The following is a 17,027-nucleotide window of genomic DNA, read 5'->3' as shown; positions in this document are numbered from 1 at the left end:
GTAAACCTGGGCCTTGACTGATGTAACGTTTGATTTTTGTTTGTTAGGATACTGTGGTGCAGATATCAAATCCCTATGTACTGAAGCTGCTCTGTGCTCTCTGCGCCGATGCTATCCTCAGATTTATGCAAGTAGGGAGAAATTGCAACTAGACGTTAATTCTATTAAAATAAAAGCAAAGGACTTTTTCATGGCTCCGAAGAAGGTTGTTCCGGCATCAAACAGGATCGAGGCTTCACCCGTACAAGCACTATCACCCATTTTCAAGCCACTTTTTAAAAGATCAGTAGCGAATATTTTACAAGTTGTGCAGAAGATCTTCCCGCAGGCACAGCTAGTGCTAAAGGAGGACCGACAGCAAGGTATAACCACAGCATCCACTTCTTTATAATTCTGCTAAAGATTGTTCGTAAGCTCCTTTATTCTAAGGGAGAGAAAAAAATCACCAAGAGTAGCGTACCTTATACGTACACATCAGTGGGACTTGGTACAGCTTTGTAGGGCCTTGTGCCATCTGCTTAGATCTGTGGTGGGATGAACTCTAGGAAATAGCTTTCAGTGTGTGCTCTCAAATGAAGAAAGGGTTTTGGCACTGATTTAGAAGCTGTATTAATGTAAGAGAAAGAGACAAAGGCTATTCAGGGAAGTTAACAAACCTCTTTTGCCTTTCAGACCATTTAAATCCTATTTTACAAGATGGTATGTTCAACAGTGATGACGATGCATCCTTGGTTTCCGGAGATGAATTCAAAGATGGAATGCCTGACGGACCGGAGAAAAAACTCCTCTGTTTCAGCAGGTAAAGAAAGATAGATCCCTGTTATGTTTAAATTCTCAGGTCTGATGAGTCTTTGTAAACAGTTCCAGCTGTTAAAAGTGTGAGGGGTGGTAGACGAAGGGGTAACATCAAGTTAGTGTGTAGAAGGGGTGCTTGGTATTCACAAGAAGAAAGGGTGAAGGGACTAAAGTTGTAATGAAGTTGCTCTGAATGACCCAATTGAAATGCCCAGGCTTCTCTTCCTAAGCCAAAGTGATCCGTAGACTACCAGAACACGTTGACTTAATCCATGGCATTCTTTGAAAGACTCAAGACCGCATACATGTCCTATCTGTCCTTTTAGCTAAAAGTACCCCAACTTTAGGGGTTTGTGTTGCCACCTTTTGCCCTTCTGTTTTCCAGGATTGTTAAACCAGTAGTGAATTTTGTAGTAGAAAGAACACTGAGAAATGGCTTGTTAAAACACCTTGAGAAAAATTTGAATGGTGTCTTTATTTGTTAAGCCACCAAGTTGTGTTAATCTTGTGGTATTTTAGTATGGAAGTCATGCAAGCCCACGGTTGGAAAGTTAGATCATGTTGTCGCAGCTGGATCAGTTATTTTTCTCAGTTTCTATTGCTGTGCTGTCCAGAAGATTTTCTGTCCTCTAGAGCAAGGCTAAGTCTCTAGCATCTTTGATTTAAGCCAGCAAAGGTACAGCCTGACTGTAGTGGGGAAACAAATGCTCATTGCAAATTTATTTCCTAGTAGTAAGGCAAGATTGCAGGGATATTAATTTGCAGTCTTGGTTTAGTAAAGAATAGGAAACACAAGGGAAGAAGATGAAACAATTGGAATGACTGAATAACTTAACTGGAAATCTTACATGTATTTAATGTACCACTGCCATTGGGATTATTTGGGGAGGGAAAAGAAAATCTATAGGAAAAGTACTTGGAACATCTGTGTGTCTATTCAGCACCTCATTTATAAGCTTGTTTTCTTAACTCTTGTTCTAGGAGTGCTTTCTGCGAACCAACATCACGCCGGCCCCGTCTGCTAATAGTAGGAAAAGAAGGGTACGGCCAGGTTTCTTACGTGGCACCCGTGGTGTTGCACGCTTTGGAGAAGTTTCCCGTTCACACCCTGGACCTTTCTGTTCTGCTTACAAACATTGCACCGCCAGAAGAAATCTGCGGACAGGTACCTTTTTTCTTTTTATTCTCATCGGATTCACTGACTGTATGTAGAGGATCAATCGAGTTGCAAGTAAGGTGAGCAAAATTCATTGGTAATGGAGGTGGCCTTGTTTTAATGTGCTGGGATGTTTGCTTCTGTCTGAAAATCCCCTTTTCTTTTAGACAGCACCACAAACAATCTGGATGTTGTACATGTCCACGTTTTCCATACCCAATTTTACAGTGAGGATGTTGCTAGCAGCTCAGGAAGCTGGGCGGTATTGCTAATGAACATCTCTTTGTGGAAAGAAATGCTGCTCATCTCCCTGGGATCCAGAAAGTAGTTCTCATTGCCTCCTAAGACTGTGTGCTCCCAGTAGATGGCTCTGTACCAGACTGCATGTCGGCTACTTTTTGTAGCCTTCTTTTAAATTATATTAGTAAGGCAACCAAGGTTTGGGGCTTCTGTTTATTTTGTTTTCACACGGACATACACAACTTGTGCTGTTGCAGTGTGTGCAATAAAAGCATTAACACGCTGATGTGGTTTTAGCTAGAAAAAATGAACAGATTTGGTGTTTTTACTTTTAGGCAGGAAATCCATTTTACTGTTTGGCATCACTACCTTAAAATATTTTTACCTTTAGTGGAAACATTTGAGAGCTATACAAGTAAGAACAGGCATGTTACACTACTGAATACTGATGTGTCCCAAAAGAGGGACATTTCCTTTCTTTGTTATGCGATGATTGTGGCTGTGGCCATATAGCTACGGTGTCTAGCCACTGCCTGAATATATCCTTCCCATCTTCTGACTAGAGTTCTCCGAATACTGATAATCTGAAAGGGTGCCCAGAGAAATTCCTTATGTGAAAGGATGCTTGCCACTCTGTTCACATAGTTTCATTTCATGGGGCAGTCAGATGGCTATGTAGCTATGTATTAACAGGTTATTCTCCGTGTTTTAGTTTTCTTACCCAAGCTTTCCTTTTCACTAGCTGATCCGAAATGCTCAGAAGACAGCACCAAGCATAAGTTATGTCCCAGATATCCATTTATGGTGGGACAACGCTGGACCTGCCTTGAAACTTACTTTTCTAACTCTACTACGTAACATTCCAGCATTTTCGCCAGTTTTGCTGCTTGCTACGTCTGATGTACGTCACTCAGATCTCCCAGAAGAGGTGTTTTTCAATACTTTTCTTACTATTTCTTCAGTTTCTTGTAATTTTTGAATGCTTCCAGCATCAAAATGCTGTGCTGTTAAATGCATACTGTTATTACTCAGGCACCCTAACAAATCACTTAAAATTTGCTTAGAGAAAAGGAATACTGTGAAAGCATCTGCTTAAAGTTTTTTCTGAGTCAAGCAAGTGACTTTCACCCCCTTCTCACGCATGCAAATAATAAATTAATACAATAATTCCGGTGGCTACAAAGTGGTTCAGTCAAGAATATGCAGTGCTTGAAATGACAAGAGGATGTCTTTACTGAAGAGACTTCTTCTGACAGTCTGTCATTCCATGCTATGTTGGGTAAACTGCTAATAATGCAATTTAGTAGAGAATTGAAACACTTTGATTAAAAAAAAAAAAAAATCAGTTTCTTTCTTCATATAGGCCAAAGCTTTCCAAGCTGGAAAGCTGAGTTCCAATTTCTGCTCAAGTAACTTTGGAATGGAATTCTAGTTGTATTCCTAAATAAACTGTAGTAAAAAAAGTACATGCAGAACTTCATTGACTTCTGAGAGTTTACATTAAGGGAAGGTGCCCAAAACAGGAACACGCTGTTCTCGTTCTGATTATTTTGTCTCAGTTATTGGGGGAAGAGAACGGGTCTTACCTAGACGTGTTTATTATCAACTGCTTTGAAAGTGCTTGAGTTCCCACAGAAGTTTTTGTGCAGGTTCTAAATTCCTTCTAAAATAAGTAGTGAAATTCCTTACCTACCTTTTAATACTAGAAATTGAAAATGGAGGAAGACGTAGAGGTACTAGCTACTTCAGACACCTTTTGGTAGAGAAATAAAAACTCAGCAAAAAGCCCTCACTTGTCTGCTGAAGCCTTTCTCTTCCCTCTATAGCCATAAAGGTTCTAAGTAAAGGATGCAGCAAGGCAAGTAAATACAAAGGAAGCGATGTTGGATGTGGTGAAAGGCATTACTTTATCAGTGTAGCGTACAATCCCTTCACCGAGCTTTAATTCTACAGGTGATTCTTAAAGGTGATATTTGAATTTGCCGTGCCAGCCTGTGAAAATGTAGCCGTTTAAGGCCAGGAAGATAACTTTTTTCAGTTTGTGTTCTTCAGGTTATTATTAATTTTAAAAGGTACTCGTCTTTTTGGAATAGAAGATGAGTTTTTGTGGCCTTAAATCTGAAATGTCTTTCCTCCTTCTGCTTTAGATCCAAAAATTATTTAATAAGGAATTTGGAGAAGTGTGCAATATTGAGGTGCCTGGTAGGGCAGAGAGAGCAGCTTTTTTTGAGGACCTAATTCTAAATCAAGTGGCTAAGCCTCCTGTAAAGAAAACGGGTGAGGAGGATATAAGAAGTACATCTAAAACTTTCCTATCGAAGTTACTAGCTCTTTGGGATTTGCTTTGGTGGTCATTTTCTGTCAGTAATTTGTCATATGCTTGAATTTGAGTACTGTAAATTGGCTAATTTTTCCTGATTAATTGAAGTTGATCGGACATTGGAAGTCCTGCCTGTAGCACCACCAGCTGAGCCTCAGAAGCCACAAGAGGAAGAAGTAGGGATGCTGGAGGAGGAAGAGGAGGATACCTTGCGTGAACTTAGAATTTTCTTGAGGGACATTACTCACAGACTTGCCACTGACAGACGTTTCAGGGAATTTGCAAAGCCCGTTGACCCACAGAAGGTAAACTAGTGCTGATCTGTGTGTCTGTAACTTCTCAGCGTTCGTATTTCTCAGCGTTTTGGGGAAGGTTCAACTTTGTTTTTAGGGCTGCGCTATTAGGATTTTGCAAGAAGCAGAGGCAGTGCTTTTACTTCTGCTGACTCTCAAACGTCTCTTATTGGATTATTCGCTGAAAGCCCTGGTTTCATTCTAAAAAGCCAGTCCAAATGCCAACACAGTTTGCTCGTGAAAAGGCTTTGGTATGTAGGCATGTCACAGCACTGAAAAGCCCAGAGATCCTCCCTTATAATTACAAACAGTATTTACAGGACTACTTTAATGAAGTCTAAAGCCCTTTATTGGACTGTCAGTACCTGTGGGAACAGGAATAGGAGCAGCCGTTTGTAAAAGTAAGTTTTGAGATCCTGTTCTCTGTTTCATCTGGAACTCCTCAATAGGAATCAACCATAAGTGCAGTGTGTTTTCTTTTTCCTCCAATTGGCTGCTTAGATCCCTTTTTCTCCTTAATTGATTAGATAAGTCTAAACTAGGGGCGTATATTTCAAAGACAGATGTAACTTGAATATACCTGCGGATCAGCAAAGTCCTCTTCATGTGGGCATCCACTGGCTTTTCTTCCCCTTTTCTCCTAGGTTCTTGAGCTGTGAAAAATCCAGACAGATACGTATGTCCTCATCTGAACTAGTTATTAGGCTCCTCTTACGGTCTGAGGGAAGAACTCGGCACCTCTGGGCCCAGTTACCTCATTCTAAAGTAGATGCCTGCAATAGGTACTTCACAGGTGCAATGCATGCACCTTTTCCTCAATGTCGACAACAAAGAGAATGTCGGATGGCTTACTCAGCTTTCACTGTTGTGATTTTCTGAAGCAAAGTGAAATGAATCTCCCACCCTCAGTGTTTCTTCTCTACCATGCACGTGCTTCTGACCGCCCTACCTCTTGTTGTCCTCTCCTAGCAGCTCTAATGCCAGTTGAAAGAGCCCTTCCATTTTTGAGAAGCAAACTGGTTAATTTCAGCATCTTCTGATGCATCGCAAATGTTCAGAGTTTTTAGGAAGTCGTTTATTTAAAGTTTTCAGAATAATTTGGTAGACAGTGCGCAAGGTTAAGAAAACCTCTGAATGCTTGTATTTGATCTGCAGGTACCTGACTATGCCACAAGGATTAAAGAGCCGATGGATCTTTTAACAGTTCTGACTCAAATTGACTCGCACCAGTACCTCACTGCAGGAGACTATCTGAAGGACATCGATCTAATCTGTAACAATGCCTTAGAGTACTACCCGGATCAAAGATCTACAGGTGAGGATGTGCTTTTTAGCCCTAGTTTAAAAAATCGGTCAAACGTATAGATGGATAAATGCTGTGTTCAAACAGTAGACTTCAGATGGATTAGATGATTTTGGACATCCACAGAGAACATCTCTTACCACATTGTAACTATTTTACCATTTTGCTACTTGGGCATGGAATTGTGATATAAGTGTTCCCAAGGAACTAGTGCTTTTGTTTAATTAACTTCTACGTTGTTATGCTGAAAATATTCACTGAGATAACCTTTTGGAACCAACCTATGAAGAAAGCAATTTTTTTCTGTGATCAAAACAGTTTCATTGGTTGGTAGACAACATTCAGTTAAAGTCTGTAAAATTTCAGATCGTCACAGAGCCTATGTTTTGCAAGACACTGCATATTCAATGGTGAGGAACGAAATGGATACAGAGTTTGGACGACTTTGTGAACAAATTAAAGAATCTCGTGAGAAAAGAGGTACGTGCTTTAACGCTAAGGATTTTAAGACTTGTCTCTGCATTTGTAACTGAAAATGCACGACGAAGATCTTTGGTATCTATTCTTTATTGCAAGGTCGCACCTCTCCAGCGTGGTCTCCATGGGACGACTCCAAGTCACCACAGCAGAACCCTGCTACTGAAGACGACAAACCAGAGGAAGAGAGTAATGAAAATGAGGAGATGACAGCGGCACCTGTAGATGCCAGTACACCCATTTCTAATGGTAAGTTGCATTTTATTCAGCTGCTCTTGTCATTCATACCTTCTCTGTTCTTGAGGCGCAACAGGTGTCTCTGATGCCTGGCTCTTTATGCCAGAGGTATTTTGTTTTCAAATTTACTTCAAAATGTGAGAGAGAAATCCAGAGGTCATTCATTCAATATAGTGATGAATTAAAGTTCAAAGAAAGTTGGTTTACAACATAAAAAACAAACAAACAAACAAACAAAAACAACTTTGATGGCCCAATTGACATTTAGCCGCCCCTAAATTGCTAATTCTTGAGGTAAAAAATGTTGTGGATGGCAGTTTCTGAATACTTAACTAGTTTTTAATTATGCAAAATGGCATTTTTACCCCCACTCCACCCCTCCCTTCCCCAAATGCTAAAATCTTAGCTACCTCATACTGTGATTCCCAGTTGAAGGAGGGAAGTCTAACTAGTGAGAGTGGGAATTTTGCCATGGACTCCACCCATATCCTTTTGCAATACTATATGAATACTACGAATGTTGGGCAAAACCACAAAGTTTGTTTTTTCACAAAAGGTTTACCAAATCAGGAAGCGTACGAGGTATAAGTCTTCATGTTTTTTCTCCTTTGAATATTCCCTTAAAATTGTCTCATTAATTAATCTCTTCCAAACACGTATTCAGCTTTTGAAGTCTTCAGCTTGATACCAGACTCGAAGGAGAGCTTATTTCCAGAGGCTTTTATGATGTTCATCTGTATTAGTTCATGTAGTAAGACAGTGACTTTGTCAAATAACCTCACGTTGTATTAATGCTGCCCATCCAAAGTAAGAATCCTCAGCATGTAAAATCCTGAAAGTGACTGTTTAGTGAATGAAATTCCGTAGCTGTGTGTGTGGTTTGTTTGCTTGTTTTTAATCTTAATAGCAAACTGACCCCATTAACTTTCAACTCTTTTCTCAGCATATGTAGGGATATAGGCAGTGGTAGCTCAGTTCCTTTGTTTTCCTTGTCAGTTGAGTAAGATGAAGATAATGGATTTTGAAGAAAGAATTCTTTTGGTTATGTTTTGGATTATTTTTTTATGCTGTCTCTTTGTAGGTGCGTCAGAAAGAAAGCGCAGAAGGAACAACTGTGCGCGTGCTGCAGCAAAGAGGAGTTCTCAATTCGATACAGAGAACAGAGTACCAACAGATGACCAAAACAATAGTGATGGAGAAGAGTTTGTGGACAAACATGTTTCTGACGTATGTCAAGTTAAACTTAACACTGAAAAGGAAAGTGCTAAGCTTTGTGGATATTCAACACCAAGATGGGGAACTATAACTAATGGAAATCCAAGTTCAAATGGTAAGGGAGAAGTCCATCAGATCCTTTAGCACCCTATTCTTGCTGAGGAGGATTGCACTATTTATTAGCTTTAGCCTTCAATTTCACTCTATTTTTTCTGTTACAGCTCTCAAAAATCATCACACAGTTTATTCCATAACGATGTTGCTCCTCTAATTGTGCAAGCCTAGCCCACATGTTTCTGTAGGTGCTGTTTTTTTGATTCTAAAGTGTGTTTTTTTCTAATGGTACCTAACTGAAAGCAGGCAGTCACTGACACTCTTTTATTGTACGAGGTGCTTTCCAATAACGAGCAGCTTAGGTGAAAAAGCAGCACTTCAAGATGCGTGGATCCAGAGTAACATGTGGAATAGGAGACTTAAGCCCTAATGTTGTACTCTAAGATGTGTTCCCTAACCTGAATTGGCAACATGACTATTTTTTTTCACTATTAACCTTTTCATTAGTGCTTTTTGTTTGTTTGTGGGTATTTTTGTTTGCTTTTTTTTGTCTTAGTTTCTGTTTTTTTATGGAGCAGTGGCTTTAGCTGGAAAGAAGGGAGAAGCCAAGTATTTCTCAGTGCAGACGATAACAATTCTGTCTCTGTATTTGTAGAGAGAGACTGTTTTGCAGGTACAGGATACTTCACTGAGACTGTATTCTAGATAAACAGGAAACCTGACTGAAGAAATTTGTGTCCTTCCAGATTCCTGGGCATTTCAAGCAGTGACTCCTGAACATTCTTGGGAAGAAGACCAGCAACAGATAAGTGATGAGAACCCTGTACAAGTTCCTACAGAGACAGACTACATAGTTATCGTGGATCGCTATGAGCTCAAAGTATGTCTAATTTCAGCTTTTTTTTTGATGCTCAAATAGGACATATGCACTGTGACTGTTTAGTTTCCATACCTCGTGTAGATTTCTGTAGGCTACCATTTGCTTCTGGTCATCTGTAGTTTAGGAGACAGATTCTTTGCCTAATTTTTAAGATAAAAGGCCTTGCTGAATTTTAAAATACCACATTGACAACCTGCTAGCACTATTATGGATATCATTTAATGATTTGTAATTTTAATGATGGGTTTGAGGGCTTTTATTTGGGGATTTTTTTTTCATGCTTTGATGTATTAAGAACCTGAAAAGGATCTTTATTTCTTGCAGTGATGATTTTAAACCTGAAGTTAGCAGGTTGACGTAAACTAGCTAGCCATGGAGAAGTGACTACTTTTCTGAAATTCCTTGAAAGTGCAGCATTAGAAGTTCTTATAGTGTGTGTGTGTGTATATATATACACGAGGGAGGCAGAGTTTGCTGATTAGATGATAGCAGCATTATTTCCAGGGGGCAGTAGTATTTCCATTTGGTATGGCTGCTCCCTAAAGCTACATACTCGCAGGCTCACACTGCTAATGGACAGCTGTGGCAGTGGAAGAAGGTGCTGCCACTAGCTTGTCACTGTTGCTGTGCCAGAGATTATCATCTCTGCATCTTTGGTAATAGAAATGGCTGTGTGAGAGAGAGGTGATTGCTACAAGCAGTCACTTTGCTATTTACCCACCCCTGAATTTAAAGGTAGGACTGAGCAAACTAATCCACCTTTGCTCTGGGCGTTTGAGCAATCTGTTCTGCCAGCAGAGTTGTAGGCATGGCACACGTGGGTAAAGGTAATCACCTAAGGGTGCTTCCTTTTCCAGCTGGCACAGCTGTATCTACAAGATCTGCAGCCTTTTTACAGTGCCCCGCGCTGCTGCAACGCTTCTCTAATGAAATGCAACAGTGGCTTTGCTGTGGCAGCAGCTGTCCTACAAAGAGGATCGTGTCATTCCCTGCTGCTTTGGGAGCAGTCGACTTGCAATTACAACCGTTGATGTGATTGATTAGTAGTAAAAGATTGTCCGAAATTTCAGCCTTTCCTTTCTCTGAAATATGAAAAATTAACTCATATTTTCCCTGCTGAAATCTTATGGGATATTTAATCTGTTCTCTGAAGTGTCACATTTTATTTAATAGCGTAAGAAAAAGTAGGCTGTCACTTGTATTGTTACTGTTCAACCTCTGAAAACATATAGAGCGTATTCAAAGGATCTTATACTATTCTAAAGTTGTTGTTTTGCTCCATTGTTGTCTTCAGAAACTGTTATGCTTTGTCACTAAGATAACGAAGGGATTTGACATTTAACACCTGGAAAAAGTATATGGCGTCATTAATCAGTGTATTTACAACCATAGAGAAGACTACGACAAAACCGATTTGGTGGAGGTAATTTTTGTTTTGAATTCTAGCGCTTTCTGTCACTGTTACGCAGTATTTGTGTGTTCTGGGATATCGTGGTTGTTTAGCATTGCTCTTTACTGCTTAGGTGTCTGTGCACAGACAACAACAACAGTACGACTTCTCCCTTTCAGTCTGGAAGACGTTTATCCATCTTGCAAAACCATTGTTGTATTTGGCATAATTGTTGGCAGTTTCTGCAGGAAAAAGCTTGAACTTGAAGACAACGGGTCCACCCACACAGCCCTTTCAAAGCAGTTAACTTTAGTCTGTCAGTAGTTTTCCTTGAGAACCATTTTGGGAGTGGGAGGACTATGAAGGGAAGGTGCTTTTCTAAGTCTTTCACTTGCTCTCTCCCTCTACAGCCAGTCATGCACGGTGATAGTGGTTGTTCCATCCTTGGAGAGAAATTTAAGTATATAACAAGAGTTTGAGACTTCTCTCTAGTCACACTCTAATCTCTTTTTAACTAATGCGCTTGAGCATCTGTAACTGGGGAGATTTCTGCCTGTGCCAGTTTTACACTGAGTCAAATTCTCTGGTCTCTTCCTGTAAAAGATGATTTCTGAGTTGTCCGAATTCCTCCGAAATCTGCGTGAGGCGTCCATGGTCCAAGTCAGGTGTTCCCGGTATACGCTGGATATTCACTCTTCACATTGAAGATCCTTGAACCCATTTATCTTAGAGTTGCTTGTGCTTAAGAACAGATAAAATGTGTTGTGCTGATCAGTCTGCCTTAAAAAGAGAGTGCCTCTTTTTTTTAGGCACTGGTCATCTCGATCTCTTTTTCCACATCTGATAAAGAGTTAGAACGGACACACTCTGTTCTGCCTGTGAGAGGATTATTTAGATTCAGGGAGGCCGCTCCTGAAAAAAAAAAAAAAAAAGAGATCTTTTAGCTCGAGAAGGGATTTATTTCTAATCTCATGGCCTGTGAACTTTTGTAACTTAACATTTAATTTATTATTTGGGACCAATTCCCCTTTTTGGGAAACAACTCCCCATTTGGGGAAAATATTCCCTTGTTTGGGGAAATTTCCCCCTTTTTTGGGAAAATTCCCCTGTTTGGGGGAAAAACTCCCTCTTTCTGGGTAACAACAACATACTTTTAGGAACAATTCCCCCTTTTTGGGGAAATTTTTTCCCCAAAAAGGGGGAGTTTTTCTCCAAAATTGAGATTTTTTCTCCAAAGGGGGGAGTTTTTCCCACAAAGGGAGCAATTGTTGCCAAAAAACGGGGAATTATTACCAAAAGGGGGGAGTTGTTCCCCAAAAACGGGGGAATTTTCCCCAAAAAGGTGGCATTGTTACCTAAATAAGGGGAGTCATTCCCAAAAAGTGGGAGTTGTTTACAAAAAGTGGGAAGTTTTGCCAAGAGAGGTGGAATTGTCCCCAAAAGGGGATGTCTTTGAGGTCTTGTGTGGGGTCTCCTGTGAGACAGGAGGGGTCTGGACCCCTCGTTTTTGGGGTCTCCACCAGCACTGGGGTGGGCCTGAGGGCTTGGCTGCTGGTTTGGCTCTGGGGTAACCGGGACAGGGTCCGGATCGGCCCCCTGAGGGGTTCAGGGGCTGCTCTGCTCCCTCTGCGCCTGCCCTAGAGCACCTCGACTCCCCCCAGCAGCCCCTAGCTTTTCTGGGACCACCCCCCCCCCGGTGCTGTTTTGTGTGGGGTGGGGGCGAGAAATGGGGGCTGGAGGCGCTCAGCTCTGCTCTTAGCTCTGCTCTTCCCCTTGTTATACATGAGGTCTCAACTCAATCTGAACTTTGTAATATTTATAAAACAAATATTTCTAAAAGGTATAAAAGCTATAAAAGGTATAAAAGGCAAGTAAACAGCGCTGGGTGTGCGGGGAGTCTACGCTCCACCAGCACGCACACACGAACATCAAACATTCTAAATATACAGAACATTGCTTTACATACTAAACCCAAGTATGCCTATACATACGTACAATCAGGAAAGGTAACAAACAATCCTCCAAGTTCCACGACTCAACTGTCTCCATTTTCCACTCCTTTTCCTGATTACTAACAAGTCTCCGTTTTCCATTCCTTTTGAACAATATGTCTTGCTTTATGTTGTCAAGCAACTCGGTCCTCAGGCCCTATGGATCCCGTTCTTCCCAAATCGAAGACAAGCATATCCAGCTCCTTCTCAAGGCCATAGGGCCTGGGCCAAAAGGCACATCCAGGTCACCATGGGCGTAACAGCAAAAGCCTTCGATGGCTGTAGCAGCAGAGGGGCCGATGGCGTGGCAGAAGGAGCAGTAAAGGAGCCCGCAGCTCCCTCACAGTCTGGCAAACCACACGTTTCTGACTGTGGTCCCACAGGGCTCTTTAAGGCCTCAGAGACTGCTCGCCAGGTGCCGAGCAATCCCACTGCAACCTTGTCGTTTCTAGTTGCAGAGTCCCACACCTTGACCTCAGTTTGGTCCCATGTTTCAGGATCATAAACTGTCCGATTGTTAATAAGGAGAATAAGCTGTGAGGTGACCAGGACAGTCTTTGTTCCTAAGGACGTATGATTCCCCATAATGCGCAGCTGCTTAGCAGCGAGGGGCAGTTGTGTGCTGGCTCCGCTTCTCTCAGCTCGAGCTTCTCTCCAGCTCTGGCGCGCCTGTTTCCAGTACGAGCTTCTCTGAGCAGTTTGCTGAGTTTGGCCGAACCTATCTTCATGAGGCAATCAAAATGCCTGTTCCCGTCCTGGTCTCCATTCTGCCAGCCTGTTCCTCTTCACTTCTTTTTCCTGCTTCTTTATTGATGTAACTTCATCGTGTTGCCTTTTTTTCTTCTTCTTTCTTGAGGGCAGGCTCCCCTCTTATCCCCTTCTCTCCACAGCAGTTCTTTTCAAAACAACTTTTCATTGCTCAAACAACTTTGAATGTAACAACAACAGCAAACACCCAGGAGCTTCCATGCCTTACTGGCTGGAGAACAAGAAACCCAAGCCTGCATGGAGTCTCCTGAATCACCCTTCTTGGTTCCCTCTAAACTCTTTTACATTCCTGATGGCCTCCTCGTTAAGGGTCTAATTTTATCTCAACCACAGGGCTTTCCAAGCCCCATGGCCACACTCCCAAATCTCCCCCTTCTTTATTAATATCAACCATTTTCTCCACACGAATTACCACTCCATATATCACAATCCCTCATCTTCTTTTGAGTATCATTAATCCGTGTCTTGTTTTCAGATTTGGCCAAGGCCAATTGAACCAGAAGAGAATGCTTTCACAATATTCTCTGCAAGATTTATAAACAAGTTTTTAGCAATTATTGGACTCCCATATCTAGAATATTTCACCCAACTCATTGTTCCACACAATGTATACTAATCATCCCCAGCAGCATCACATACATCAAATTTGATTGATCAAAGTAGATAACCAATCCTCTAGGTATAGAGGATTATATATACTTGCAGTGCCGCCTCTTCTGCAAGTGGGGGCTGCACGCCAGTGAGGGGGGCACAGGGTCATAACGGGTGACAACATCGACATCCACTACGCCACCAAGGGCCTGCAAGGTGCGTCCCCAGAGTGTCCCCAAGGTGCCCCCAAGGTGTCTGCAAAGTGTCCCCAAATAGCCGCCAAGGTGTCCCCAAAGTGTCCCCAACCTGTCCCCTCCCTTTTGTCACCCCCCCCAGGCTGACCCAAGCTGCACCTCGAGGTGTGGCACCAGGGCTCCCTGGGGCATAGCGAGCTGATGGGCTTCAGCTCCTGCCAGATCCCCAGCACCCCGGGGTGCCACGCGCTGACCTGCGTCACCTGGCGGCCCCAGGGGACCTGGCGGGAGCGCCTGAGCCAATTTTGGCTGGGGGGGGGGGGGCCCCCAACCGCTTACCCCCGACCCCGGTTACGGCGACCGCATTCGGCTGCGCACCGGGGCCGCCGGCACCGTGCGCCTGGAGCTCGGCGTCATCCTGGGCCACTTCGAGCGCTACGGGGTGCAGTGCTGAGCCCCCCCCCCGCGGGGGGGACACAGGGGAGCACCGAGCACCCCCAAGACCGACGCCCCTCCCCCCAACTCCACCAGCCCTGGTACTTGGGGGTCTCGGGACTGGTGCAGGATGGAGACGCGGGGAAGGGGCCCGGGGAAAAGGGTCTTTTTGGGACGGGGGGGGTACTGCTGGGGGGGGGGTCCTGGTTGGGAAGGGGGTTCTGGGGGGGCAATTGGGGGTGGGGGTTAATGAGGGGGGCTGGAGGGGGTAATTAGTGGGGATGGGGGAAATTGGAGGACTGGTTGGGGTAATTATTGGGGTGGGGGCAATTGGGGGTGCTGGTGGGGTAATTATTTGGGATGGGGGGCAATTTGGGGGGTCTGTAGGGGGCAATTGGGGGACTGGGGGGGTAATAATTGGTGATGGGGCAATTGGGGGGGCAATGGGGGGAGAAGGGAGTAAGGGGATGTAAAAGGGGGGGCGGGGGTGCAGTGGGGGGGGCGTGGGGCAATAGGGGGGGTCAGACAGGGCAATTGGGGGGGTCAGACGGGGCAATTGGGGGAACAAGAGGGTGGGGGGGGCTGCGATGGGCTTGGGATGTGCAGTGCAAGGGGGTGGGGAGCTCCTTGGAGGGGGTGCAGAAACCCCTGGGGGGGGACATGGACCCCCCCTCTGGGGTGGGGTGACACCGTGTGTGTGTGTCCCCATGTCCCCCCCCCCCCGTGTCCCCGCAGGGCATGGCGGAGCTGCACGTCATCAGGCAGCTGGTGGGGGCCAGCGGCTTCCCCCAGCGCAGCCTCTTTTGCAAGTGGGGGCTGCACGCCGGTGAGGGGGGGGCACAGGGTGACAACAGGTGACAACATCGACGTCCACTACGTCACCAAGGGCCTGCAAGGTGCGTCCCCAGAGTGTCCCCATATTGTCCCCAGGGTGTCCCCAAATAGCTCCCAAGGTGTGTCCCCAAATAGCCCCCAAGGTGTCCCCAATGTGCCTCCAGATTGTCCCCAAATTATCCCCAGAGTGTCCCCAAAGTGTCACAAAATAGCCCCCAAGGAGGGGGCTCCCCTCTGGAGCTCTCCTCAGGCCCTCCCCCCGGTGCCCCCACGTCCCTCGGGAGCCCCCTGAGCACCCCCAGACCCTTCTGAGCACCCCCAGAGCCCTCCTTAGGGCTCTCCCCTGCACTCCCGCATCCCTTGGGAGCTCTTTGACCACCCCTGAAGCCCTCTGAGCACCCCCAGACCCCTCTGAGCATTCCCAGAGTCCCCAAAGCCCTCCTCAGGGCTCCCCCCATTACACCCCCTGCCCCTCAGGAGCCCCCTGAGCACCCCCAGAGCCCTCCTCAGGACTCCCCCCTGCACCCCCACATCCCTCGGGAGCCCTTTGACCACCCCCGGAGCTCTCTGAGCACCCCCAGAGCCCCCTGAACACCCCCGAAGACCCTCTCAGGGTTCCCCCCATTACCCCCCCACCCCTCAGGATCCCCCTGAGCACCCCCAAACCCCTCCGAGCATCCCCAGAGCCCCCTAAGCCCCCCCGTAGCCCTCCTCAGGGCTCCCCCTGTTACCTTCCTGTCCCCTCAGGATCCCCCTGAGCATCCCCAAACCCCTCTGAGCACCCCCGGAGCCCTCTGAGCACCTCAGGAGCCCCATAAACCCCTATAGCCCCCCCTCAGGGCTCCCCCCGTTTCCCCCCTGTTCCTCAGGATCCCCCTGAGCACCCCCAGACCCCTCAGAGCACTCCCGGACCCCACCCCCTCGGCCCCCCCCACGCCCCTCGGAGCCTGGCCCCGACCCCATCTCCCTCCCGAGCCCCCCCCCCCCCCCAGGCGGCCCCCACCTGGCAGCCACAACTTGGGGCGCAGCAGCACCTCCAGCGTCGCCCTCTCGGGGCTCTCCTTTGAGCCCCGCACCTCCGCGGGGCCGTACAGCCCGGCCAGCACCGAGGTGTCACCTGCGCGAAGGGGGACACAGAGGGGACGGCACTGCCACCGGGCCCCGAAAAACCCCGGGGACAGAACAATAATGGATGATGCTCAGAGGGCCTTACGGGGCGAGTGAGCTCTCCAGAAACACCTTTTACCCTGATCTCCTGGGAGACAGCAGACTTCTCCATGGGTTGGGTCAGGCCGGCATATGCGGCCCTCTGTTCTGCTCAGAAGGGAGTCACTTATGACAGTAACCCTTCTCTTCTTCTTGATGGAGGTGGTCGTGATACTGGGGAAGGCTGACTTGCCCTAGAAAACCCCTCCAACCTGGATGGACCTTCATGCACATCATCGTTTGTGTGTCCATTACTTCCAGAGTCTGTTGTTTCAGGGCACCTGAAAGGAAGGTGAGGTAGGCAAGGAGGGGTCCGCCTGCTGCCCCGAGCAGATCTAAACTTCCATCCCTTCGTCACTGAGATGCACTCCTTCTGCCTGATGGCCAGAGGGTAGGGGATCCTCCATTTCCTCTGCTGTGTCTGCCTGACGCATCTGTCCCAGGGCTGGCACAGTACAGTTCAACCTTCTCCGACTCCCTGGTGCTCCTCAGCCTGCCCACCTCCTCCCGAAGCTCTGCCAGGAGGCTGAGCAGTTCTTCTACCTGGGCGCACCTACCACAGGTGGACTCACAGGATGGGATGTCAGGAAGAATTTCTTCATGCAAAGGGTGGAACCGGCTGCCCAGGGCACTGCTGGAGTCCCAGGC

General features: G+C 45.8%; 2 protein-coding genes across 2 annotated transcripts; both read left to right on the top strand.

The window, feature by feature from the left end:
• The first annotated feature begins 45 nt into the window (after window positions 1–45).
• Window positions 46–3,494, top strand: LOC140000138 (ATPase family AAA domain-containing protein 2-like). Its single transcript, XM_072029907.1, has 3 exons — window positions 46–362; window positions 673–799; window positions 1,777–3,494. Exons 1-3 carry the CDS (start codon window positions 191–193, stop codon window positions 2,033–2,035), a joined length of 558 nt encoding a protein of 185 aa, XP_071886008.1. The 5' UTR covers window positions 46–190; the 3' UTR covers window positions 2,036–3,494.
• LOC140000136 (ATPase family AAA domain-containing protein 2-like) lies at window positions 1,826–11,900 on the top strand. The gene is made up of 8 exons (XM_072029898.1): window positions 1,826–1,960; window positions 4,620–4,816; window positions 5,960–6,119; window positions 6,474–6,587; window positions 6,684–6,833; window positions 7,903–8,151; window positions 8,837–8,970; window positions 10,265–11,900. The coding sequence occupies exons 2-8, from the start codon at window positions 4,694–4,696 to the stop codon at window positions 10,310–10,312; spliced, it is 978 nt and encodes a 325-aa protein (XP_071885999.1). The 5' UTR covers window positions 1,826–1,960; window positions 4,620–4,693; the 3' UTR covers window positions 10,313–11,900.
• Window positions 11,901–17,027: the final 5,127 nt, after the last annotated feature.

Source organism: Anas platyrhynchos, chromosome 33 (assembly GCF_047663525.1).
Source record: "Anas platyrhynchos isolate ZD024472 breed Pekin duck chromosome 33, IASCAAS_PekinDuck_T2T, whole genome shotgun sequence".
NCBI lineage: Eukaryota > Metazoa > Chordata > Aves > Anseriformes > Anatidae > Anas > Anas platyrhynchos.
The sequence above is the reverse complement of the archived record's forward strand: the minus strand, read 5'-3'. Positions and strand labels throughout refer to the sequence as shown.

Coding starts and splice junctions, on each gene's coding strand:
- LOC140000138 (XM_072029907.1), top strand. CDS start 191: ATGGCTCCGAAGAAGGTTGTTCCGGCATCAAACAGGATCGAGGCTTCA. Junction 363..672: donor AAAGGAGGACCGACAGCAAG/GTATAACCACAG, acceptor TTTGCCTTTCAG/ACCATTTAAATCCTATTTTA. Junction 800..1,776: donor AAACTCCTCTGTTTCAGCAG/GTAAAGAAAGAT, acceptor CTCTTGTTCTAG/GAGTGCTTTCTGCGAACCAA.
- LOC140000136 (XM_072029898.1), top strand. CDS start 4,694: ATGCTGGAGGAGGAAGAGGAGGATACCTTGCGTGAACTTAGAATTTTC. Junction 6,120..6,473: donor CCCGGATCAAAGATCTACAG/GTGAGGATGTGC, acceptor GTAAAATTTCAG/ATCGTCACAGAGCCTATGTT. Junction 8,152..8,836: donor TGGAAATCCAAGTTCAAATG/GTAAGGGAGAAG, acceptor GTGTCCTTCCAG/ATTCCTGGGCATTTCAAGCA.